The sequence below is a fragment of the Mus caroli genome, chromosome 9, assembly GCF_900094665.2.
Source record: "Mus caroli chromosome 9, CAROLI_EIJ_v1.1, whole genome shotgun sequence".
NCBI lineage: Eukaryota > Metazoa > Chordata > Mammalia > Rodentia > Muridae > Mus > Mus caroli.
The window spans coordinates 47,731,653-47,757,131 of NC_034578.1; the positions used below are offsets into that span (position 1 = coordinate 47,731,653).

Below are 25,479 nucleotides of genomic sequence, written 5' to 3' on the forward strand. Positions count from 1 at the left end.
GCAGCAGGTTGCAGGCCCACAGTAGGTCCTCAGACTCATGCTTTGCCATTGTTACATGCTAAATGTTGAAGCGATCACTCATGAACTTTCTGTACCACTAACATGATTTTGTTTGGAATTTTTCCAGTTCTTGCCTTGGCATAAAGATGAACAGGAGGGAAAAGCCTTTACTAAATTCTTATCACAGATCTCTAGTCAATGTGTTCTTACCCTGGGTGGAGAAAAATGGAAACCTTCAAGATCTCATCCAAGCAAATGGCAACAACATAGAAGAAATCAGATTTCAGTGACTTGATTCTTTCTAAACATGACCTCAGACTGATTTGACTTCTCTCTGTTGGGATAACTGTAACGCTCTTCTTCTGCCCAGTTGCTGATGCTCCTCATACAGTCATCTCTTGAGTGTCTCCCAGGGTTTCTCTCCAGCACCATTGAGGCTCCTGCCTCCTCCCTTTTGAATCAGGCCCCAGCCACTTATGATTCCAGACAGACCCTGGATGGATTTGGACCCCGACACGGAGTGGAGTGAATCCCTTATTGTTTACACATCTCTGTGTGGCGCTCCATCTTTCCAATGTTGAGTAAATGGTTTAGAATAACTTATTTATATCTGCTTGGAGCTAATATTGAGATTTGACTGTAGCGAAAGCCACATGCTCCTGGTATCGATGGTCTGCATCAGCATCTCACATGAAGGAGATGTGGAAGGCTAATGAATGGCTGTTCTGGTTTTCATTTGCTCAGTTTGACTGTAATCATGTCATGCAGGAGCTGGAAGTGGGTGTATCTTGCTGCTAATGTGTGATGTTGAAAGAAAACAATTTCAACGGCTCAGCACTGTGACTGCCTTCAAAAACTCAGAAGAAACTTTAGTGCCTCCTACTAAGTTGTGGTTCTACTGTTTCATTGTGAAGTGTTGTGTTTCAAGTAAGTGTAGGAACCACTGGTCTCAGGTTCTGCTCCCAGCAGCGTTAGTGAGCATTGTGCTGTTGCGACGCCGTGCAGCACCAAACTGAAGTTCCGTTGCCCAGTGTTTTCTTGTGCTGTGGGTGATGCTAGAACTTTTTTCTACTTTTGCAGTAAAATTTCATTAATATGTCCAGAAATGTAAGGTGACAGCTCAAGCTGAAGGGTTTGCTGAAGCAGATTAATTGTGTCTATGGAAGGCTGCTGGACACTAATTTTAGGAAGTACCCCCTTCTTAGTGGGTGTGCCTGTGACCAGTGTCCCTGCTCTGTCATAACCCAGTCCTTCCAGGAGCAGCGCACACATCACACCTTTCCTGAATATCCCTGTGGGTAATTTAAATATTTTTATCTGACTCCTTGTCTCGAGTGGACTCAAGTTAATGAGGTTTTACTGCGGCCTGTTTTACTCAATGCATCATACCATGTAGTTTGATGTTTCCATTTTGGTTTCTGAATTGTTGATTTTACTTACAAATCCTTTTAGATATAACAAGCCCTGTTCTGTTTTGTGAAGGCCCAAAGATACCTACAAATCTTTGTACATTAAACATAAGTTACATAAAACCAAATTGTGTAAATGCTTTTAAGTTTATCATACCTTAGAAAAACAGAACAGACCATTTCTATCAGAGACTGTATACCTGCATTTTAAACTGCTGGTTACTTCTTAGTAAGTTTTCATTTTTGTGTTCTAGGGCCAAAGTTTGACTATTTTCCTAAGCATTTTAGTGCCTTAAATTAGTCTGCTGTAAACATTTTAATTTCACAGTTTCTTTTTCGTCACCTGCAGGCTGTATTCCTCTTTAATGATTAGTTTTATATTTGAGAGAAAGAATTGTCTTGATTGTGGAAATGTGTATTGGGACAGCTGCTTCTCCTTTGGTTGGAAATGCCACATGATATACTCACTCAGGAATAAACCTCTAAAGTGTCTCTGTCCCCCTACCCCCAGCCTTGTGCATTTAGCTTTCTGCCAGCAACTACTGAAGGGAGAGACGGTGGATCCTTGCCTTCTCAAATAAGGGTCACATAGCATGCAGGATCTGTTTTGAGAGGCCATCAGAGGTGTCACTGTTCTTTCTGGTGGCTGCAGTGAACTCCCTTGAGTTAACCTGTATAGCAATTGCTCTTCGGCTTCACTTCGGCCGTTTTCTCTACATAGTAGCTTTTATATTTGATGCCTTCAAGAGCTCTGTGATGCAGGCTTGGTCTCTTCTGTCTTGTTTTGTACCATTGACTGGGCCAGTGTCTGGGGTATATTGTTGGTGCTTCATAAAACCGAGTTCATTGAGTGATTTCTAAAGGGTGTCCTCTAATGGGAACAAAGTCACCAGACTGTCTCACTCTTTCATTAATACAGTTAGCCACTTCTTTGCTCTTAGAGCCTCTAGCCTCGACCAGTCCCCAGCTCCAGGATTTTTTTTTTCTTTTTGAGACAAGAATCTATGTAAGGTAGCCCTGGCTGTCCTGGAACTCGCTATGTAGACCAGGCTGGTCCTGCCTCTGCCTCCCAAGTGCTGGGATGTAAGGCATGCCACTACCTCCGGCTTGAGGAATTTTTCTTTTGGAACTGCCTGGTTGCCTTGAACATAATATTGCTCCTGTTTTACATCTAAGCAGCTTATACCATTGTTCAACTTGTTAGGAAAGGAAAAAGCCAAGACAAACAAACACATCCTGTGCCAATTAAAAGTGAGCCATTAACAGTGGTGTTCATTTTAGTGATTCTCTTCAACATATTGTTTGGGGTGTGCCCATCAGGAGCCAAATATTAGATCCTATGCGTCTATTGTACTGCCAATGATCAGGAGCCTGAAGATGGATGTTGTTCCCTGGGGATAAACAGATTAATGTGGGATTTGGAATGAAGCAACCTTCAATTCACAGCAACACCAAGCTTGACTATAGTGATGTGGGCCTTGAGGTGGGGGATGGGAGGAGTATGTTTGCTCCTTATTCAAGAGACAGCATGACAGGTCTCGTCTAAGGATCCAGAATGCTTGCATAACACCCAGGAATAGCAGGGTTTCTTCTTGACACCACTGAGCTGTCCAGAGTTGTTGTATTAACCTCCGTGTCCCTTGTGTCCATCACAGGAGTCCTTGGGGACCTACTGGGGATGATAGGTCAGGGCCTCTGCTTCCATTCCTGCATGCTGGTTTTCCTTTCTCTGGAAAGTCAGCTGCAGAGAAAGTCTCCCCCCCCCCCGCCCCCAACCCCCCGCTCCCCAGGCCTCCATGTTCTTTGTGAACAGATGAAGTGGTTGCTGGCCTTTTGGCTCACTGCTCTCCTCCCCGTTCTACCCATTTCCCTGCTTGTCTTTTCTCTTTCCTCACACATCTTCAGTCCTCGGTGTCTAGAATAGCCTTTACTGCCCCTCATCTGCCTCCACGGGCCTGCCATGTCCAGGAAATTACGTCAGGTTCAGTTGACATGGAAATCTTTTGAGGGGGATAAAGTACTCAACTGGGAAGAAAAGCCAAGCCATTTCTTTCTTGGGAGTGGTTGTCCTTACCTGCTGTGATCAGGTCTGAAAGGAGCTAGGTTCTCTGTTGGCTCAGGGTTCTACAGGATACCCATGACCAAGATGTGGGGGGACCCCCAGTTAGATCTCAGGGGATGACTGGAGCAAAAAGGCAGTGGTGATGGCTGGCTTTCTCTGCACAGCTGCCCAGAACCTTGTGCTGATGGCCCATCAGAGTTGCTAGGGCAGCTTAGGGCATCCCAGTTGGGAAGCACAGGTGGCTTGGGAGGGATGTGCCCTGGTCAGGGACGGTCACATTGCTGTCTATATCTCTAGTGGTGGCACAAAGGCTGAGGAAGCTAGATTTTCCTGTGAAGGACAGTGAAGAGCCCAGCATCCCTGGGGTTGACAAGAATCTCTTCCTGAGACCCCGAGGGCCTGGAGAGGACACTGGGAAGGTAAGTGCCCCTGGAACTTGGGGCCAGAGCCCTGTCCTTTCTGGGGCTGAGGGTAGCCAGCAGAGCTTGCTGCTGCTATAGGGAGTCACAGCAAAGTGGGCAGAGAAGCAGTTCCCACCACACTTGCCCTGGAGAGATACCTGGCTCTAGGGGTAGAGAAGTGTATTGTAAAGTCTTGCTCTGTTTTACTCCCTTTGTAGAGTGGTGGTCTTTTCCAGATCTGTGGTTTGAGGTCTTTTCAATCTTCCACAGTCTGAGATGAGACCCGTGCAACACAAGGGTAGACTGGAAGAGCTGGTCAACTTTCTTCCCGGGCTGGAAAGTTATTGGCATGGTTCTGTTTAGGGACTTGTCTCCCTTTAGGACGAAGAGTCCATGCCTGATGTTTTCCATGCCCAGTTTGCTTCCTACAACCACATGGAGAAGAGATGCAGAATTCTAGTTCAGCAGTCACCAGGGCTCCAGCTGTGGCCTCAGGGCCAGTGATAGAAGGGCGGTTATGATTTAAATTAAATGTTAGGAATGGAGAGCCTGGACTGCCTAGGGCTGACGTCAGGGTAGATACAGTGACTGCAAGAGGCTGGTGCTCTCATACCCACTCCAGAGGATTTTATGCTTAAACCACTGACAGACAAAAGGGGCTGGCTTTAAATTACCGGGCTCTTCACTTGATGTAAACGGAGGCCACACAAATGTCTCCTGTTCTGAACACTTTTCTTTCTGTGGCCAAGCCCACTCTTGTCCCCTGCCTGAGTTGCCAGCTGCCTCTAGTTCAGGCAGTCCCAGGGGTGCTGTGTGGTGAGAGGAAGTGTTGCTTCCAAGGTCTCAGCAGCCTAAGCCTGGCAGACACCGAGATGCCAGCCCTTCATGTTCCTTTGACTGCTTTGTACAATTTCACTGAAAGAAGAGACTTGGCTGGAGCTGTAAGAGCTGTGATTCTTAGGGGCCTGAGTCACACCTTTCTTAAATGATAATGGAGCTGTTCTGTTTTTCAACATTCTTAGGGCCATTTAGCTTAGCCCTGACCACTTCAGTGGTCATCTGCCCCCCTGCCACAGCTGACTAGGTCAGCTCTGAAGAACTCTGTCCAGCTGAGGACAGCATTAGTGGTCGTTTCTTGAGCTTGCTTTACTGCCATACCTCGTCAAGCGTTTACCCAGACACCTTTGCAATACATGTTTACCTTGGACACATTTCAGGTGCTTGGGAATCCTTCCCCAGAAGCCAGCTGTGCTAGTTCTCTGAGGCTGCAGTTCATTTGATCCAGAAAACCCCCTTCTCTGTGAGTCAGGGTGCCTGCCTTGCTTTTGTTTCACAAATGCTCTGGGGTTGAAATGGAAAGGACTTTTGCTGTTGCTGGGCAGTGTTTCATGTCAGGGGCCTATAGCCAAGTGAGTGAGCCAGGAAGTCATCCAGTTGCAAACCAGAAGTTGTTCTTAACCCTTTTCTGTGGTGTGTGGCCAGCTCACTGATCTGCCCTCATACGGAGAACTATGGGAACTTATTTCTTGACTGGTCTCAAAGCCCTAAGGGAATCATCTGACATCTTAAGGCTGTGCCTGCTGCTTCGTCCAAGAAGGCAGCCCAGGCTTCCTCCTGGTGAAGGGTGGGTGTTGCTTCAATGCCATGGAGAGAGAGGCTCTTGAAGTCTGCACCGTCTTTGTGCTTGATGAATCATGTTCTCAAATGTAAGACCTGCTGGGGAACAGCCTGGGCCATGGGCATGGGTCACACTGCTACCTCTAGGGTGGCACAGCCACGCCCTCCAGGGTAGAGGCTGCCCTCTGACCACAGCTGCTGGCAAGGCTGTCAGGCGAGAGTTAACAGTGGATTTGTTTATTGAATCATGAAGTAGCTGTCATGTGATTTTAATCAAAACACGATTTCCCTGACAACAGTGACGTCAGTCTTGTTGTTGCAGGAAGGAGCAGCTGTGAGGGACATTCAGTCTCCCTGAGCCCAGGTTTGGAGACTCAAACCAAGCGCAACATCCATAAATACTGGGTGCAGACGCTGGCTTGACAATCCACACTCTTCTTCCTCTTCTTTCTCCCTGGACAGTCTGTCCTGGGCAGACACAGTCCCTGCATGGAGTCTCAGCTAAGAGCTCACCTTCCCTGCCCCTGGCTCCCACACCCTTGCTTCTACAGATGCTTTTTATTGCTGTTTTCCCTTTCTGCCACTTAATTTCTGGGCCCCTAAGGTCTCTGGTCAGTGTCTTCTGGCATTTTTCTCCTCTGGGATCTAAGCCAGCACTTGTTGGTGACCTGAGATGTTCTGGCTGGCCTGAGAGGAAGCTGTTTGGTAGGCAGTTGGTTTATTCCTCAGACTAAGAGGTACCAGGGCTGCCAGAAGATGTGAAAGGCAACTCTGAGGAGCCTAGCTGTGGGTGCTTGAAGGGTAGGGCTTTAAGAGCCTAACTGCCTGGCCAGAGGATGTCTTGAACCCTAAAAGACTAGAATCCAGGAGTCCCCAGTCCAGTCAGAGGACTGCTGCACATGATGTGTGATCGTCTCCAGAGCACTCCAGCTAAGGGAGTTGGGTCCCACAGGCTACTGAGAGGTCAGAAGCAAGGACAGAAGTAAAGGGATCACAGCCCAGCTAGAGCAGGTCCCTCCCTAACCTCTGGTCTCCTGTGGTTCCCTGAGGACTGAGACCTGTCTGTGCAGAAAGGCTCCCCCAGGCCCTCTACACCCATGAGTTTAATTACTTCAAAGATGGGGAGGAAAAAGCTGCCTAGATAGGCCTTGTGTTACTGTGACAAAAAAAATCTGACCAAAGCCACCTGGCTCACAGCTTGAGGGGACAGTCCATGGTGGATAGTCACACTGTGTCTGGTCAGATCAGACAGATGATGCTGATCGTCTACTTGGCTTCCTTTTCTCATTTTCTTTATCTAAGACACCTACCTATGGTGTGGCCACCCACCTTCAGGATGCTTCCTCCATACTTAAACACTTCTGGAAACTTCCTCACAGACAGATGCAGAGTATTTCCCCCACGATTCCAAATCCAGTCAAGGGGACAGTGAAGATGAACCCTCAGCTTCTTAGGGCTGGACTTATGTTGTGGCACTCATGACCAGTGCTACCCAGAACTCACTGCCAAAAATTCAGAGATCTCAGGACTGAGTTGCCAGTGAGGGTAATCACCTTTCAGTTAGTGAGAAGGGACTTCACAGGCACCTGCATAGCCATTTCCTACCCTAGTGTCAGACAGAGTAGTGACAAGTGGTCAAGGGGAGTTGGTCCAATCATAATGTTTCCATGTTAAAGGGAGGTGCTGAGTCAGGCTGCTCCCATCACGGATGGGGACAGTGAGCCCTTAGAGTGACCTGCATAGGTTAGTGGCAGGCCTAGGGACTAAGGATTCAGTACAGATTTGTTGCTGCCTCCTGTGCTATCTCTGGCAGGACGGAGTGGTACTACTTACCTGCAGTGCCTGTCTAGCTACCCACTGGTTTGGACTGGGGAGCCAGCCTCTCTCTTCATTTCCTGGTACCCTTCCGACTGCCTGCCTGCCCTTTGGCCTTCACTTTGATGACTAAACTTCTAGGTTTCTGTGGTGACTTGTAGTTCCAGTGGGTCTCAGGTGAGGCACAGGCAATGAGCTGGGTCCCTTGCATGGTGTGTTTTGTAGGCTTTGCCATCCTCTGAGCTGGACCCATCCCATCAGCTTGGCGGGGTGTCTTGGGGGTCAGAGTTCTCAGGCCCTCTCTTGGGCAGCCTAGGCTTTGTTATTCCATCTTTGAGGAACAAGGAGGAGGAAGACGGAGTAAGAGGCTTTCAAAACCTATCTGTGGAGGGAGTGACTCAGCTCCAGAGGTTCAACACTCAGCTGCCTCATTTTCTCTGGGCTTTGAATTTTCTGACCTTTCTGCCCAGCCAGCTTTGGGGGTTTGGCTCCAGGGTAGTCTGCGCCTCTGCAGTCAGTCGTTACTCACCCACTTAAGTGTTTGCTTGTTTTACCCCCTCATTGCCAGCTCAGATCAGTCTAACAGTACTTGGGAAATCCCATCAGAAGCACACACAGAGGGAGGGAGCAGGGCTCCCTGGCTCTGTAACCACAGATACAGAGGAATTCAGCAAACAGACTCCTTAGGACAGGGCAAGCTCCCCGCTCCAGGCTCAGCCTGACCTCAGGCTCAGGGATCTGTGGTCACGCCTCTGTGCCTGGATTGTGGCAGGTGTGTCACTGATGACAGCTCCATGTTTGATGTGAAGTTCTATCCACTCTGGTACATTCAAGACCCGTATTTATTTCCTCTTACTGGATTCTGCCCCCAAATAATCTATGTATCCAAAAATAATCTATATATCAAATTCATTGCTCGAGAGCTGTTTAGCCTTTGAAATTCCTGGCTGGAGCCAAAGTGGAAGAGCAGAGCCATGCTTTACTGAGCCCAAGGTGGGACAACTATGGTCTGTGTGAGATTTCCTATGTGGCCACATAGCCCCAGACATGTACAGCACAGTGCTTGCTCAGGCAAAACAGTTCATAACACTGGAACAATACAGGGAGATTAGCATGCCCCCTACACAGGGATGACATGCAAGTTCATACAGTGCTCTGTACATCATGGGAGGGCAGGAGGGTAAGAGGGTGGATATGAGGGGAGAACTGGATATGTAGGTAGGTGTGAAGTCGTCAAAATAAAACCCATTATCCTATACACTAAAAAAGTTTAAAAAGTATTCATACCAAGATTAAAAAAATAACTTTAGTGTATAAAGCCAGTCTTGCTCCTGAGAACTGCAGGCTGATCTTGGGTTCCTCCTTTCCTGGACCCACTTGGAGGTATGAGCACCCCTCAGATGCAAGTGTCACCGTCCGAACTTTTAACTCTGAAGGCGTAGAGTAAGGGCTTTTCCCATCGGTCCAGGGCGAGCCTCTAGATCCTGGATGCATTCTTCTAGAAACTGAGCTGCTTTCTGTAGGTGAGGTTTCTAGAGAAGAGCCCAGAGAGTTCCAAGGACTCTGATCCTACAATGGACAGCATGGGGAGGAAAGGAAAGGGCCGCTCCCAGGAGGGAAGCTTCTGTATGTTCGCCCTGGCCACAGGAGGGCTAGAGGCTTTGGAAATGTGCTTCCTGCTGGCCTGCAGTGTTCCCGAGCTGCTCAGGCAGAGGCCACAGGGTAGTGCTCTGCCCTCTGTGGCCAATTCTTTACTGTTCTTCATAGGGCTTTGTACTTGGTATGGAAGTGAAGGGTGCCCTTAGACTCGGGGAGGCCTGGGTGGTTACCTATGACAACATTACAATGATGGAGTGGTTTCAATGGGCAAGGGTAAAGTTTGCTAAGCAAGCACTGAAATGGGGGAGGGGGGAAAGAAACTTGTACTTTTCCAAGGGGAAGAACTGTTTGAAGGCAGGCAGAGCTGCGCACATGCAGTGAGGGTTCTGTGCTTCTAGTCCTATACATACCACATACCCTCACAGCCTCACAGCACTGGGCTTGCCTCCTTTTGAGAGCTGCTGCAGTTCTGGTCTATATAATACTGGCCCAGGGGAATGGCCCAAGTAATGGAAACCAAATCTCATCTGCACTCACTGCCAGCAAGCGGGATTTAATCCTGCCCTTTACTTAGGGTCTGGCCCCTGCAAGTCCAGCTTGGCAAAGGGATTCTCCAGAACCCCAAGGGCAAAAGAATGTATGTCTTTGTGAGTTGTTCTTGGTGTGCGTGTATGTGCGCATGGGTATGTGCATGTGTGCATTTTGTGTGCATGTAGCTCACTCATGTCCCATTCACAGACCCCAGTGGTGACAAGGTGACACTGACTAATATCGGTGCTCTTTGCTGGCCTTCCTGTATTACTTGTTCTGGGGGAGCCGATCTAGAGCACGGTGTGCTTGTCTTTGTCTTCTCCCCGTGCAGACTGCAGTGCTGGGCTCTATTACACCAGGAGCATTAACCAGGCTCAGAGAGGCCCTGACGGGATGAGGGCTGTGCTTAGCAGTGTTTCCATCGGCCATCTGTAGTGGCTAACGTGTACTCAGGCAATTTAGGGCGAGGTATTATTTACCCTGCTGACGTCAATGAGAACATATTATCCACTGTCTTTTCTGTAGTTTGAAATGAGCACCAGAGCTCAGAGAACACAGCCACCTTCCAGTCTGAAAACTCTACTCACTGCTCAATGAGGTGGATGGAGTCCTGCCTATAATCTCATGAGTCTGATATTCATATCACCAGGCTTTTAGAAAACAAGGTGTTTTTATTTTAATTCAGGAGAGTTGGAAACATAAAAACAGTACATTTTCCTTGCAGAAAATGACCCCATTTACATTATAATTTGGTACAAAGATCATTTATTAAACTGCATTTTAGGCAATTTTCTAACACTGAGTGACAGGTGACATTTTGATTTTTCACACTGGAGCTATTATGATTTGTATACAAAATACCAAAGCTATTGAAGTCGCCAAATTTCTCTTAGTAATTAAAAAGCACGAAAGAAAAAAAAATGACTAGTCAGATTAAGTTTATGGAAAGTAACTCACAGAGCAAGCTGAATCCAGCAAGCTGTTCTTTCTGCAGTAAGCAAATGGCCATGCCTTTCTAGAAAGTGCATATAGTTTCTACCACTCTTCTTCAACTGCAGTCCCCCAGAGGCAGACTGGCCCCCACTAGGCTGCCCCCTCCTGCTGCTTTCTTCTTCTTCTTTTTACCCAGGAGAACCGAGGATACTTTGCCACTTGAATTTCTGTGTCTGAGCAATCCTGTCGGGTAGGCATCGGTTATCTGCACTTGGTAATGTAACATTACTCCATCCACCAGGGTGTTGTTTGTATTTCTATTTTTAAAGCTACCCTTACTCACCCATTTTGGTTCTGAAAAATGGTAGCACTCTACCATCAAAGCATATTACCATTTTGTAATCCTCAAAGTGTCTAATAAGCCTTCCTACTTGACAGGACTTAATGGTAAAGAAATTCAATGGACATAGTGACACACTCCTTTAAACCCAGCACTTGGAGGCAGAGGCAGGTGCATCTCTGAGTTTGAGGCCAGCCTGCTCTACAGAGTGAGTTCCAGAACAGCCAGGGGTACACAGTGAGACCGTGTTTAAAAAAATTTAAAAAATTTTTAAGAAAAAAAGATGTTCTAGTGCCTTTCCTTTAGGGTAAAGGTCGAGTTCATAATTTCTAGTCAGTCTCTTGAGTTGACTGTGTTGACTAAGTAGTGGGCCCTTTTGGCCCTTTGGCAATCAAGGAGGAGGTGTGTCCTTCAAATATATACTTATAGAGAAAAGTACTAGATTGCATAACTTTGAATAAGCAAACATCTTTGATGTAAGCCCAAGCTTTTGCAACTTACTGGACATCAAGACGGCCAATCTGTGGTGTCTATGTCTCCCTGTGCGGTGCAGTCCCCCAGAGAGCTACAGGTATCATTTAAGGGCACTTAGAGCCAGGCAGCTGTCAAATGGAGGCTGCAGCTGTGGGGGCAGGGCTCCAACACAAGCCAAAAGCCAGGCAAGGAAGGTGCGTGTCCCTGCCATCCCCACTTCTGAGCTCTGTGACCTCAGCTAAGTCATGCATCCTTAAGAGCTTTGCTTCCCTCAGAAATATGGGCAGAATCTCTCTAGCTAATCTCGCAGAACCAATCTGAGGGATCTAAGCAAGCACTCAGAAGTGCTTGGTACATTGCTGAGAACACGGACGGCAGGCTGAGTAAACATGACTTGTAAGACCCATCCTTGGTTAAGCTGTCTGTCAATCAATGCAGCCACATGCCCAAATCTGCTCACATAGTATATGGACATATGATGTGTGGTGCAACTAGGAATGCTGGGAGTCTTCCAGAATCAGCCAGGCTGTTGTAACTGGGTGAGAATGGCCCAGCAAATCAGTGAGAAGGTGTTCAGAGAGGAGACTTTAGGGCCCAAAGGACCTTTTAAGGCTCAATATCTCATTTCACATGCCACTGAAATGGGGCAAAAAGCCATGAAATCTCTCACTTCTCTGAGCCCCCAAGCCAGGGAAGATGTGTGTGTGTGTCTGTGTATGTGTGTGTGTGTGTGTGTTCTGAAGTGTGTTTTGTCCAGTGTTGAAACAGGTTGACTCTGCTCTTGTCTCCCACAAACGATTCTGAAGGTAAGCTCTATAGAAAGTTTCCAGAAGCAACAGAGTGATAAAGATCCTGCCTGGGCAGCGACTCCAACTTACTACCTGTTCTCCAGTTTCTACCTTTGATGTCTAGGCACAGAGAGACCGAGCGGCTCCAGTGGCTTCCGAGGAGGCAGTAGAGGCAGCCCAGCTTAGGGGCACAAACACAGCAAAGGTCAGCCCAGCACAGGGACTCGGCAAGGCCCACTGTGATCGCTGGCATCAAGTGACACTCCATACTGTCTGTCTCTAAGTGACACTCCATACTGTCTGTCTCTAAGTGACACTCCATACTGTCTGTCTCTAAGTGACACTCCATACTGTCTGTCTGTCTCTAAGTGACACTCCATACTGTCTGTCTGTCTCTAAGGAGAAGGGATGTAAAAAGTTGCCTGGACTATGACTTTTCTGTAAACCAACAGGGAACTTCACTCACTGTTGGCATGAGTGTAATCCAGACCAGAGAAAGTCCGATCCTGAAATGCTTAAGAAGCAGGCTTGATTAGAGGCTGGAGAACCTGCAGAGGAAGGAGAGCCCACTGGATCCCATGTCCTGAGCTGCTGGCACACCCGGGGCCCTTGATCAGCTGGCCTAGAAGCTGCTACTTTTAGCTCCTTCCGTTTCTGGTTCATCCCCAGCTGAGAACACAGCCTTTCCCCAGTCCCTTACGTATAATGGCTCCTGGGGTATAGGTAGAGAGGTCTGTGATGAATGCTTGCTGAATACTCTATTTAACAGAGCTCTCGGGGAGGGCAGAGGGTGCTACTCCACAGGGTGCACTGTACAAGGGGGAGGGGTACAGGGTGGGGGCAGGAACTCAATTATAAAAGTTAGGGAGGGCACATGAGAGGCAGAGGCTGAAGTCCTCCCTCCCTGACACCAGGAACACATCTCTAAGATAGAGAGGCCTTCCTTGGCTTCCGCTTTCCTAGGATGCAAAGCCCCAGGAAGGGCTTTGTTCAGACCAGCTCTCGTACCTCATGTCACTCCCAAAGGCTTCTCCCGGGTCCTCACTGTCTCCCACAGGGTAGATTTAGAGGGTTATGGACATAAAGAACTGCCCCCACCCCGACCTTTTTTTTTTTTTTTTTTTTTTTGGTTTTTCGAGACAGGGTTTCTCTGTGTAGCCCAGCTGTCCTGGAACTCACTCTGTAGACCAGGCTGGCCTNGCTGTCCTGGAACTCACTCTGTAGACCAGGCTGGCCTCGAACTCAGAGATCTGCCTGCCTCTGCCTCCCAAGTGCTGGGATTAAAGGCGTGCGCCACCACGCCCGGCCCACCCCGACCTTTGTTCCCAAGGTGGCAGTGCAGGCAGCCATGCCGGGGCAAGATGAGGGCTGGTGCTGGTCACGCAGCTCCCTGGAATAGAGGCGTGGGACCCGTATCGGTTGTCTTCCGTTGCATTAACATCCTCTATTTGCCTTACAGGGACCAGCATGTCAGTTGCATATAAATACTAGAGACACACTTGCCCAACTGGAAATTGCAGAAGCAATGCATTTCCCCCAAAACAGAGAGTAATACCCCTGGATAACAAGACCATAAACAAAAAAATAAAAGAGTACCACACATATTGCACTTTTTGCCGAATGAAAATTTTACCTCATGTTTGAATCACCAGTCTCTTTGGAGAGGCTAGTTTACAAGATAACAAAGCTAAGGGTTACTATACAGTAGTGTACACACTGCTGATGTGAACCGACAGGCAAACACGTCAGTATTACAAAGCTGCCTCTCCACAAGAGAGAGCCTAAGCCTTCTTAGTGTTACTTTAGTACTTGTGAGGAGAAAGGACTTGGAAGCTTCCATGAGTCACTAGGTAGGGGCAGACACAGAAGCAATCAGATGAGTGGAGGGCCCATTGCTCTCACCAGCTTCCATCTCAGGGCATAAAGGTAGCCATGGAACTAGGGATGTCTACTTGAAAGGAAGGAAGGAGGAAATGGGAGCTTACGACGGCTTCCGGCAGGCTGGTTCTCGGTCTTCACAAGGCGACTGTCCTCACCTCCTCTCTGTGTCAGTGCCTAATAGGCTTGGCCGCTGATGAGCGTTCCCAGCTTCTCTCTGCAGCCTTTAAACTTCTGACAGCCTCTCCACAGCCCCTCATCTGTTGCCTAACTGTCCTGCCATAGCTGCTAGGTCTCCCGGGCTAAGCAGCTCACAGCCCTGTTGGGGGACAGGGGTTTATGCCAATCTGCTGCGGTCTGATCCTGCAGTCCTGAAATGAGCAGCCCCCATTTTCAATCTGGAAGGCATTTTCATTTTGTCACTATTACAGCACTTGTGCAGTAAATGCTGGAACAACATTCTCTTTCAGTCTAAACAAATCAAGCCCCACTTTATAGCTTGGCTTATTTTGCAAAGCTTTAAACATATCAGAGATCTTAATGAAATGATCTCTCCAATGAAATTATCAATCTTAAGCACGAGGAGGAATAGAATGAATAAAAGAAACACAAATTATCCTTACTGGATTTTTAGTTATTAAATCACAAAAATGACAGTCCCTCCTGCTATCTACTCCTGCTGTAACCCACAGCCCAATTCCAAGCAGAGCGCATTTCCAAAGCAGCCTGGCACCAGTGGGGAGCCCAACAACTACAGTCTCTGGCCAGCCTCAAGGACTGCTTGAGTCACCAACACTGGCAGGGGCTGAGCTGGGCTGGGCTGCGGGCCAGGATGGCTCTCCGGAGACTTCCCATGCCTAGTCTTCCCTTGCCTGCCTGGACACTTACTACAGAGAGGAAAGGCAACTTATAGGTGTTTCTAGAGGCAGCATCTGTGGAGTAGCTCTCTTCTTGTGCTTTAAGGAAGACGCTTTGTGCTTAGTGCATTCATCTGCTGATTGGACAAGCCACTCTAAAGAATAGAAATTATAATTTTTATAAACAATACTGAGTTTGTAACACCTGGACGTCACTGTGCAAACGACAGATTCCTAGTTACTTTTAGATATCTGTTGACTAGGTATAGCATCTATTTTTCAATTAAAGGGTTAAGCTTTTCTTGTAAATGGCTAACACATCTGAGATTCTTTGAATATTGCTATAATACATGAACATTTCATACAAATCAAAACTTTAAGGAATGAAGAATTCGGATCCCACATGGTGGAAACAGACTCAAGAACCTTTGGGTTTAGCAGGATATAACTGGAAAGCTTGGTTCCTAGAGAAAAGAGTGTGATGAGCTGGGGAAGGCACACACTACACAGGGCATGTGAAAGTTCCTTTGTTGTGCGTCTTTAAAATGTCTAAGCCCTGTATGAAACTGCCCAATGTGCAAAGCTCCATAAGCTCGGGACACCACGGCAGGGAGCGGGAGTCACCAAAGGAATCACTACAGCACAGCACAGCACAGCACACAGGAGCTTCCTGGAGGCTGTGCAGGAAGAGCCTGGCTTCCCACACAGGGCCCAAGTTCCTGAGGCTCCCTGGTTTCTGCCTCAGCCTCCACTAGAATGAGGCTCCTGTTGTTACAGGTGAGGGCTCTGGAACCCTGCGTATCCTAACACTCGGCCATCCAGGGGCACTGTTGAGAAGGTGTTATGGCGTGCTCCCAGAGAGGGTTCTGGGATCAGTACCAGCTGCTACTCAAGTGTCCTGGAAACACAGTTTAGGCTCTGCTACTTTGTGATGGTCTTGAGGACTCTCTGCATCAACATCTTGATATGCCTTGAAGTACTTTGCTGTTGCCTAGCCTGGCTTTAGGGAAATGTATCCCCTTTCCCTCCCACTATGTGATATATACAACACACAATTTGCCTTGCTTTCACCAAGGTAAATGAATCTTTGGTGTAAAACCTAGGTCTATGCTGTCACTTTATATAAACATTTGTTGGTTCCTCCTTTGAGAGCTTGTTCCATGTTACCTTAGGGCATACACTCCAGTTTCCAACTACATTCTAGCCCTTGGCACAGAAAATTCTGTGGTAGGACAGAGCCAGGAGGAACATCTACCCTAGTCAAACCCTGATTCCAGTTGGGAAACTCGATTTTTCCCCATTAGGGAAAAGGGGAAAAGTAAGCTTTAAATTAAATGGATGGAATAAAAATAGAAATCCACAGACTGCCTTCACTAGAGCCACCTCACTTCCTGATTGAGATTAATTCACCAGGACATACCCATTGTGTTGTGGATCCACAGCTTCTACCATTTCACAATCAAAGAGTCCAGGGAGCTCAGAGAGGGCCAGTGGGTCATAGCTAGATGCGGTGTCCTGAAGTCCTGAGCTCCTGGGACAGTCCGGCCCTGCGAGGCTGCTCTGCTGGGCTCCGTCCGCAGGGCAGTGACAGGAAGCAGGATAGTTGGCTACAGAAGACGTGGTGCTTGGCAGCTCACAAGTCTGATAGGAGAACTGTAAGGAGGCTGGAGCAGCTCCTGGCTGCTGTGGTGGAGGGGGTGGGGGTGGGGGTGGTGGCTGCTGCTGTTGCTGCAATTGTGAGGGTAAGGGAGGTGGAGCCCGGGGGCCGGGAGTAGAGGGCAGTGGCTGCAACTGCATCTCTGGGTATTGGCTGAGGAAAGAGCTAAATTGCATCTGCTCAGAAGAGGGCTCGAGGACAGGACTCAGGGCCTGGGTCAGGCTGAATGCTGGGGGCTGCTGGGATGTCAGTGGAGTCTCCTGGTGGGGAAGAGCCAGCTGCTGACTTGGTCCAGGGTAGGAGCTCTCTGCTATCTGCATCTGATTAAAATATGCTTGCAGCTGAGACTGCTTCTGGAGGAAGAGTCGCTTCTGTTGGAGCCTAAATTGGCAACACCAAAAGATTATATTTCAAGTGAGTGTAACTTCAATGTAAATGCAACACCAGGCATGAACTCCAGTTTTCTATTTTTTTTTCTTTAAGTTTTGAGAATCTTACATAGAGTCCAGGCTGGCCTTAAATTTGTATCCCCCTGTCTTAGTCACAGGAGACTAAGGGATCCCAGGCATGCACCATCACACCTGACACCCCCACCCACTGTTTCTCTTCCATGCAAGGGGAAAGTCAGAGGAAGAATTCACCACTGTGGGTTGTGCTCCTATCTGACTGACCCCTCTGATCTAAGTGAGCACCTATACATTTTCTCTCCTAATTACTACGAAGACTGCTCAGAAACAGAGGCCATCTTGGCAGGGTGATGATTAGGGTGGTTCCCGTTGGCCGAGCAGCTGACATAAACAGCATCAAGGGGAACGCCCAATCACTGCTTTAGGCCACTGCTTCTGAAAGCTTAGGGCTGAGCATAGCCCAGAGAAATACAAGGAAATGGCAGAGTGCATTAGGGCTGCTGCCACCTGGTCAGCTTATACTCTAGGCTTCTCAACAGTCTCATTAATCCCAGGCCTGAACAGACAATGACCACGTAACCAGTGCATGGTCCTAGAAGAAGCATCTCCAGGCTGCCATGAAAACAAATGACTTTACTGGCCAAAGACTTCCTTACCTATGTTCCTGTAGCTGTTGTTCCAGGCTCCGAGGTGGTTCTTTACAATACACTGGACAAGGATTCTGGGCTTTTGGCAGAAGATTGGGCTTCTGGAAGGTCAGAAAAGCAATAAGAGCCTAAGCATATGCTTTTACCTAGGATGCAGATGAGGTGATAGCATCACCCTTTGGCTGCCTGTCTGGATAGTGTATCCAGACGTGGCCTCCAGCATCCCGGGTGAAAGCACGGACACTTGCTCACTAGAACCCTGGACGCGTGGCATTAGGTCAGCAGGTCTGGGCATCTAGTTCTTGCCTACTTGTTTTCCACTTATGAAATTCTTCCAGGACTGGGACGCTCATGGAGAACAATGAGAAAAGCAGACTTCATTCTTGACGGGAAGGCCCAGTGCCTGTTAAGTGATTCATTCTGAATGGGACCTATGTCAGTCATGTCATTTTTTTGGATCTTTATATACCAGAGTAGACAGCCTTGCTAAAATTCTGTAGATTACATATTTATCTTATTATTCTATAAAATTAGAGGTAGGTTAGGTCTCTTTCCCAGCATGTGATGGTATTATCCTTTCCTTCTGTCAACATAGGAAATAAGGCTAAGTTTGAACATGTTTCTAGCCACTAATGTAGGATTAAATTACCTGCTTATAAGGAATAAAACAGCTACCTTACATAACGGAAAACAGGCTTCCATAACAAAGGGAACCAGACTAAGAAAGCTAAGTCCTACCTGGAGTCGATGCTGTAGGTACTGGGTTTCCAAGCTTTGCTGTGGTGAGAGCTGAGGGTGCATGCTGGCAGACAGGCTGGAGACACTTTCCTGCTGCTGAGCGATTTCCTCCTAAGGATTAAGGGAGTGGACATTTCAGCTGCTCTGTGAGAAAGTTTCAGTCCAGAGTTTAAGCACCTTTGCAAATGACTGGGTGGAACCCAGACCCCACATGACCTAGCACAGAAGCTTGGCCCTAACTGGGAGGTTGACGATTGCTTTTCAGAGAATCTACAGTGTTATCTGCACTCAGCCATTACCTCATCAGTATTACAATTAGAACAAGAGCTCCTGCCGGCTGTGCTAGAAGGTGCTAACCTACCGGTGGGTCCAGGATACTATAGGATGCACTCAATATTGCCTCAAGAAATAGCAACATTTATTCTATTTTTAATGTGACTAATCCTCATATTTAATAGTGATTTCACATCTACAGTAGTGATGAGAAGCTTCTAATTGGGTAGAGTTCATCACTGTGTGTGTGTGTAGTCAAGGGAGACTCGGAGTCATCCATATGTAATCTGCCTGCTTTGTGAGCCCAAACTAGATTGAGCCTGTAAGCCTCTATCTGGTGCTGAGCATCTGAGGGCAGCATGGCTGGCTTTAAGATGTTAGTGGCAGCAGCAAGAAAACCTCTGAGACTGTGGGCTTCCCATAAAGTCAGTTTAGTTACAACTTGGAGGAAGCTAACTAAAAACTGCACATCCATAGGAGAAATGTGTTTGAAAGGGTCTGTACTCCCCACCTGAGGGCAACTGCTCGAAAGGTCTTGGAGCTGAGGAGCAGTTGATGTTAAGGTAGGGTCTGCGTTTGATCCCATTTGTTCATACAGCAATTGTACTTTGTTCAACTCCAGAATTCCTTTGGTTCTAGCAAGATTCTGAAGATGTTGTCTAAATGCTACAATTCCTGCAAGTAAAATATCAAACAGTTTAAGCAAAACAGGCCCTTTAGTTATCATCCATTCACATCAGCATGGCAAAAGCTTTCTTCCACATCTCTGATTAGAGTTTTCGAAGCCACAAAAGAAAGACCTTGCCTTGTGTAAGGGACGTATCTGATGCTCTGCGGCCTTCTCGGAAGCTCACGGGGGACCGGTTGTGGGCCTCACGCTTCTGCGAGCTCAGAGCCTGCATGGCTGGGTTGGCAGGTCTGAGGCTTATGAAAGGAGATGTCATGCGGGGTGACGGCTGATTGGCTAACATGATGTCCTTCAGGGAAGGGCTGTCTTCCAGAAAGTTCAGGTCCCTCTGGGCAGACCCCATATCATACTCAGAGTCTACACTCTCAAGCGAGGGGTTATCACTCATGGAGAACATTTTCCCTGGAAAAAAAAAATTACCCAATCCAATAGCATCTTCTTTAAACACACAGACAAAAGCAAGACAAAAGGCAGTCAATAGTCTTGACAGCCCTAATCTTTCAGGAAGATAGGCAAGAGGACTGGAGTACTCTTCGGTTTGGAAAACAGAACTCACCTAAATGAAAAGTTCTTTTCAGGGTTGGGGATCCTAAGTGCATGAGACCTGCAGTTCAATCTCCAGGATCACAGACAATCCTCCATTCTTTCAGAATGCTTTTTCTGGCTAGTTTAACTATCAAAATAATCGTATATACGTTACAGCTGTAAGATCTTGGCCCTTGAAAAGAGCCATACTGCCTTATGAAGCACATTGCAGCTAAAGAATCCTGGAGTGGGGGATCAACCCAGAGGCACTTTGTTTTCTCTCTGTAGCTGCAGAGTACCTAATCCACATAGTCCATGGCATCTTCCTCCTTAAAGGAAGTGGATATGGGATGAGCGTGGCCACTATTTCTTGATGCCTGAAGTATGAAGCAATGCTGTAAGGCCTAACCTGGTGCTTCTCTAATATCATACCTGCCCCGGGCATCACAACCAATTGGTTAGTCACTTCTGACAGAGTGTGCCGTCGCTGCCCACTGCGTGTGGCCTGGAAAGCTTCAAAGGCCTGACTGGGGTCTTCCTCAGCCTCTCCTTCTGTCTCCAAGCCTTCATCAATGGAGGTCTCCATCATACTGCTGGGCAGTGACTGGCATCCCTTCCTCATCAGGACAGGGGGCACAGGATCAAGCAGGCAGCCATTCACCTGTCAGTGTGAAAGGAAAGCTCAGCCGCCGCTCTGCTGAGAAGCACCCACAGCAGAGCCCTGTTGGCCATGACTTAAAGCCAATGAGAAGTCAAGGAAAACACTCAAGTTTATGCATTCACTCCCATGACAGACAACACATACATCAGAAATGCCGGCCAGTCAACTACGGCACTCAGAGACAGAGGCCCACGAGGATCCAGACTGGCAGTGCCACCATCACTGTTACAATAAACAGATTTTGAGACCTTTGCAGATGAATAGGGATGTACTGGTTTGAGGCTTGCAGTTATTATTATTTCTTAAATAAGGAAAACAAAAGGGAAATATGAGCTTTTTTCCCTCTAAAGCAAATGCCCCATAGCTAAGAGAGAACAGTCACCGATATTCTAATTTTCAACCACAAAACATACTGGTTCTGCATACACTTTTATGTTCAAAACTTAAGTAGTGACCTATTTGTTATATTTTTAAACTAGTTTTAATATGCCCGAGGAATGGAAAGTAAGACTTGTTGTAGACAGCAGATACCACAAAAATAATTGAAAAAAAAATTCAAATGGCAAACAGCCAAAACCTTCCATTATAGGATAACAAATGACTCACAGCTCAACATTCCAGCAGAAGTCAGTAAGCCCTCGGCATAGAGTCCTCATCCTTTAGTAGTTCACACAGCATCTACAGTGCCTGTCCCATTGGGAGCTCGGCACAGGTCCTGAATGAGCACACTGCCTTCCTACACAGTTGCCAAGCAAACCACCTAATAGCCAGCAAAACAGCACACAAAGGGGAGTTGTGGTTTCAAGTTCTGGCTGGTAAAAGCCCCAAAGAGCAGGCAATTATTTACCTCATTACTTTAACTATTCCCCTGTGGAAATCAATCCGTTTTCTCCTATGAATAGCTGCTCAGGAGCAGCCAGCAAAGGAGTCAGTTCTGTGGTATTTTCAATTGGAACACACTAGGTAGAGCTATTATTTCCACTGAAGCAGGGGAAGCACATATATATGAGAAGTGATGTAGGACTGCCCTATGGCAGGCACAGGATACTTTCCTCTTACGGCAGTCACTGGAGGCACTGCAAGGACCTTTCTTTGGAGAGGAAGTAGGGTGACTCAGCCTGTGTGCTGGGAACTGATTCTACATGTATCTTCAGACAGAGCCTTCGTGTTGGTAAGGTACCGGTACATGGCAGATACTTTCTTCCCAGACCATACCAATGTCCTCATGGCACTGAAAACAGGAATCTGAAATCTGGCCAGCAGCTGTCATTCTATTCTTGGTCCAGTCCCAGATAAGTTTCTCCTTTGTATTTAACAGTTCTCTTATAGGAAACAATGACCAACAACTCTCATTCTAGATTCCTTAGCTGTCTAGTAAGATAGCTTGCTAAGGCTCTCGAAATGTTTTAAAGCAATTAAGTACTGAGCACCCTTACATGTGCAGCCTCTGGTAAAATGTACTTCGCACTCCTGCGGCATAAGCAATACAAGCAGGCTATTTTTGTTTTTGTTTTTTCGAGATAGGGTTTCTCTGTATAGCCCTGGCTGTCCCGGAACTCACTCTGTAGACCAGGCTGGCCTCGAACTCAGAAATCCACCTGCCTCTGCCTCTGGAGTGCTGGGATTAAAGGCGTGCGCCACTACGCCCGGCGACCAGCAGGCTCTTTATCTTTCCTTAATGTAGAAGTATCACAGAACTCCTTTCCTGAGTTATTCATACCACCCAGCAGTCTCTGTGAGTTTATAGTCTTAAACTGTTACCTTATAAACTTATCTTATTTAAACCAGAAGTGGAGCTGTGTCTGAATTAAATCTTTTCCAGGTATAAAACAATGGTTTGATTTTTTCACTGATCTGACTTTTCATCTAGGAACAGTTAGAAAACAACACTTGGAGGCTGGACAATGAGTAAGAAAGCCCCGTGTTGTGGCTCAGTGTCACCATATGTGAGCACTTTTGACCACAAGTTCAGGTTTCCTGAAGCAGCTGACCATCATGCTGTGATAGAACATGACCAAAAGTAGCTTGGGGAGCAAAGAGTTTATTTGGCTTCTATATCCCAGGGCATAGTCCACTGAGGGGAGACAGAGCAGGAACCTGAAGGGCAGGACCTGAAGCACAAGACACAGAGGAATGCTGCTTGTTAGTTTGTTCCCATGGCTTCCTTAGCCTGCCTTTTACATACATACATGTGTGTGTGTGCGTGTGTATGTATGTATGTATGTATGTATATCACCCAGGACCGTGTGTGTGTGTGTGTGTGTGTGTGTGTGTGTGTGTATGTATGTATGTATATCACCCAGGACCACCTGCCCAGGGGTAGGACTGCCTCCAGTGAGCTAGACTTGCCTCCATCAATCATTAATAAGAAAATGTTCCACAGACCTGCTCACAAGCCAATCTGGTACTGGCATTTTCTCAACTGGGGTTCCCTTTTCCCAGATGTCTTGACTTATGAAAACTGACAACAAATTAACAAGGACATGCTAAGCGGCCAAGGAACTAGATGTAAAATAATCCAGGTATGTTTTCCCTTTTCATCTGTTTCACTGTCTTCTTGCAAGGAAGAATGACCAAGAACTCATACTTTGAAGCTCCCTAATCATCTACTAAGATAGTTTACAAGGATGTATGACTAAAATCTTGGGTTAATCTACATAAATGACATAAGCTGCTAGAAATAAGAAATTATGCTCCAGAAATAATCTAGACAAATTAAATGGCAGGATTTTAAGATATGGCCAAAATGTATAATTAATACCATTTTGTTTTCAGAGACCTCATTTGCAATAGGTGCTATGCACATAGCACCTCGGAGGCTTCAGCACTGACTGAGAAAGCTCCTGCTCCTGTCTCTGAATTCATAATTCCCAAGGTGGTTGAATTTGGAGACGGAGCCTGTTAATGAGTGAAGCCCTGACCTAATAAGATCAGTATCTTTATAAGAAAAGACATGTGGGGTGGGAGAGGGGGTGCTGGAGGGACAGAGCAGCAGTTAAGATGCATGCCGCTGCTCTCGCAGAGGATCGTTGGCTCCCTGCACTGATGATGCTAAGAAGCTCACAAGTGCCTGGTACTCCACCTCCAGGGAAACTGACATCCTGGCCTCTACGGGCACAACATTCATGTGTACATGCCCACAGAGACAAAGAAATACACATATCCATAATTAAAAATAAGCTACATCTTTAAAAAACAAAATAAGAAAAGACACACTAAATCAGTTGTGGTGGTGCATACTTATAATCTTAGCACCCAGGAGGCCAAGGCAGGAGGGCTGAGTGTCTGAAGTCAAACGAGAGACTTTGAAGAGCTTGTTCCCAGTTGCCCCATGGGTACACAGGAAAGGCTGTGTAATGTCTAAAGACAGAGTGAGAAGGAGGCTGTCTAAAAACAGGAAGACGTCATAATTTCTTACAAACCAGCCGGAACTAACTCTATCTTGCCCTCTGGCCTCTAGAACTATGGGAGACAGAATTTCTGTTGTTTAAGCTACACAACCTGTGGTATTTTGTGGGTATTTTATGGTATCACAAAAGTGTGTTCATACAATACACCAAGCATACTACACGCTGCTCAGTTTGGAAGAGTGATGGACCTTATTTAGCTGTCGTCCCTGACACTGGCAAATTCGGGACATACTGAGCAGGCACTGGAGCTCAAACCTAAGACTGACAAGTTACTTGTTTAGGCTCTACCCAAGCTCCTCCCCACAAGCCCCAGACCCCCATTTGTAAAATAGTTGTAAAGTTGTTGGAAGAGTCAACTAATATAATTCAGAAAAATATTTAAAAAAAAATTTTACAATTCAATACACTTTGTTTTTTTTTTTTTTTTTTTTTAAACAAAGCAGAGTGCTTTTCAATAAAAAAAGCATAAGAATGAGCCGGGCATGGTGGTGCATGCCTTTAATCTCAGCACTTGGGAGGCAGAGGCAGGGAGATTTCTGAGTTCGAGGCCAGCTTGGTCTACAGAGTGAGTTTGAGGACAGCCAGGGCTACACAGAAACCCTGTCTCGAAAAACCAAAAAAAAAAAAAAAGCATAAGAATAAAACTACTACACTTTTTCCTACCTGAGGCAAATTAAACAGGTGAAGAAGGAAAGAGATGACTGCAAAGCTAGAAACATCTTTGTAAAGATGGTGCCCTACTATGCACCCAGAGCGCCACTCAATGCCAGCCCTAGGTGCCCCTCACACTCAGCTTAGAACCCCATCCTTAAATAACAGGGCAGAAGAGCTCAGAAGTAAAATTATTCACCATAGCCTATTTATGGATGCAAGAAAAGAGAAATAACTGTGTACAACAAGAGGGGAGTAGTTAAATAAAGAGATATACAAAGCAGTGGCTTACATAAGTGTTAAAACTTATGCTTGTAAAGACGACTTCAGGACATGAGAAACATTCTCATGACTCACTGTTAGATATCGAAGATACAAAATTACACATAATAGGAAATAATTTCAATAATCTTTTCACCCACTGAACCATCCTATCCTTTACCTACCAATTTATAGTATGACATCAAATAGTCTTTGAGTAGTGACTTATAGCTAAATTAATTTTATCTTTGTTCTTTTCACATTGTCAAACTTGATTTTCATGATTGGTTTTATTTTTATGTTTTTACTTCAAATTATAATTTTAAATTTTAAATCCAGAAGTGAAAGTGACATTTCTCCCCAAAGCCCTAGAGCTTAGCACCTCTCAGAGCCTGCTTTGCTTTCCAGCCTTCTCTCACGGTATCACTTTCACAGTGCGGAGTTATCAAGGTGCCTCTGCTACACTTGCATTTTCTTTTTCCCCCCAATATTTTATTTTTTATTCACTTTACAACCAGATCACAGCTCACCCCCTGCCTCCTCTCCTTCCAGTCCAGCACTCACCAATCGCTCCCTCCATTACCTCCTCCATTTCTTCTCAGAGGAGGAGGAGCTGCCCTTGGATACCAACCCATCCTGGGATATCTGGTCCCAGCAGGACTAACCAAATCCTCCCCTGCTAAGGCCCTTGTACTGGCTATTTTTGTGTCAACTTGACACAGCTGGAGTTATCACAGAGAAAGGAGCTTCAGTTGAGGAAATACCTCCATGAGATCCAACTGTAAGGCATTTTCTCAATTAGTGATCAAGGGGGAAAGGCCCCTGTGGGTGGGACCATCCCTGGGCTGGTAGTCTTG

General features: G+C 46.7%; 2 protein-coding genes and 1 non-coding gene across 10 annotated transcripts in view; 2 read left to right on the forward strand and 1 right to left on the reverse strand.

Annotated features, from left to right (window-relative positions):
• The window catches only part of Ppp2r1b (protein phosphatase 2 scaffold subunit Abeta), a 36,901-nt gene extending 23,326 nt beyond the window's left edge, over positions 1–13,575 (forward strand). The window contains exons 15-17 of one of the 5 annotated variants that reach the window (XM_021172919.2): positions 3,769–3,890; positions 12,094–12,174; positions 13,429–13,521. In XM_021172919.2, the coding sequence (XP_021028578.1) occupies positions 3,769–3,890; positions 12,094–12,174; positions 13,429–13,521 (296 nt within the window). Of the gene's footprint in view, positions 1–127; positions 1,914–3,768; positions 3,891–12,073; positions 12,175–13,428 lie in introns of those variants that run through there. The other 4 variants (XM_021172916.2, XM_021172920.2, XM_021172918.1 and 1 more) reach the window with 4 other exon arrangements.
• LOC115031987 lies at positions 8,366–8,469 on the forward strand. The gene has a single exon (XR_003837639.1). It is a non-coding gene; the product is annotated as a U6 spliceosomal RNA (small nuclear RNA).
• Position 13,576: 1 nt separating the features above from the next.
• Positions 13,577–25,479, reverse strand: part of Sik2 (salt inducible kinase 2) — a 119,283-nt gene continuing 107,380 nt past the window's right edge. For 3 of the 4 annotated variants that reach the window (XM_029481051.1, XM_029481053.1, XM_029481050.1), the window contains exons 10-16: positions 20,072–20,300; positions 19,232–19,516; positions 18,938–19,101; positions 18,154–18,264; positions 17,425–17,516; positions 16,125–16,742; positions 13,577–14,859 (exon numbers count right to left, since the gene is read on the reverse strand). In XM_029481051.1, the coding sequence (XP_029336911.1) occupies positions 14,835–14,859; positions 16,125–16,742; positions 17,425–17,516; positions 18,154–18,264; positions 18,938–19,101; positions 19,232–19,516; positions 20,072–20,300 (1,524 nt within the window). In that variant the 3' untranslated portion in view covers positions 13,577–14,834. The remainder of the gene's footprint in view (positions 14,860–16,124; positions 16,743–17,424; positions 17,517–18,153; positions 18,265–18,937; positions 19,102–19,231; positions 19,517–20,071; positions 20,301–25,479) is intronic. The other variant, XR_002378774.2, reaches the window with a different exon arrangement.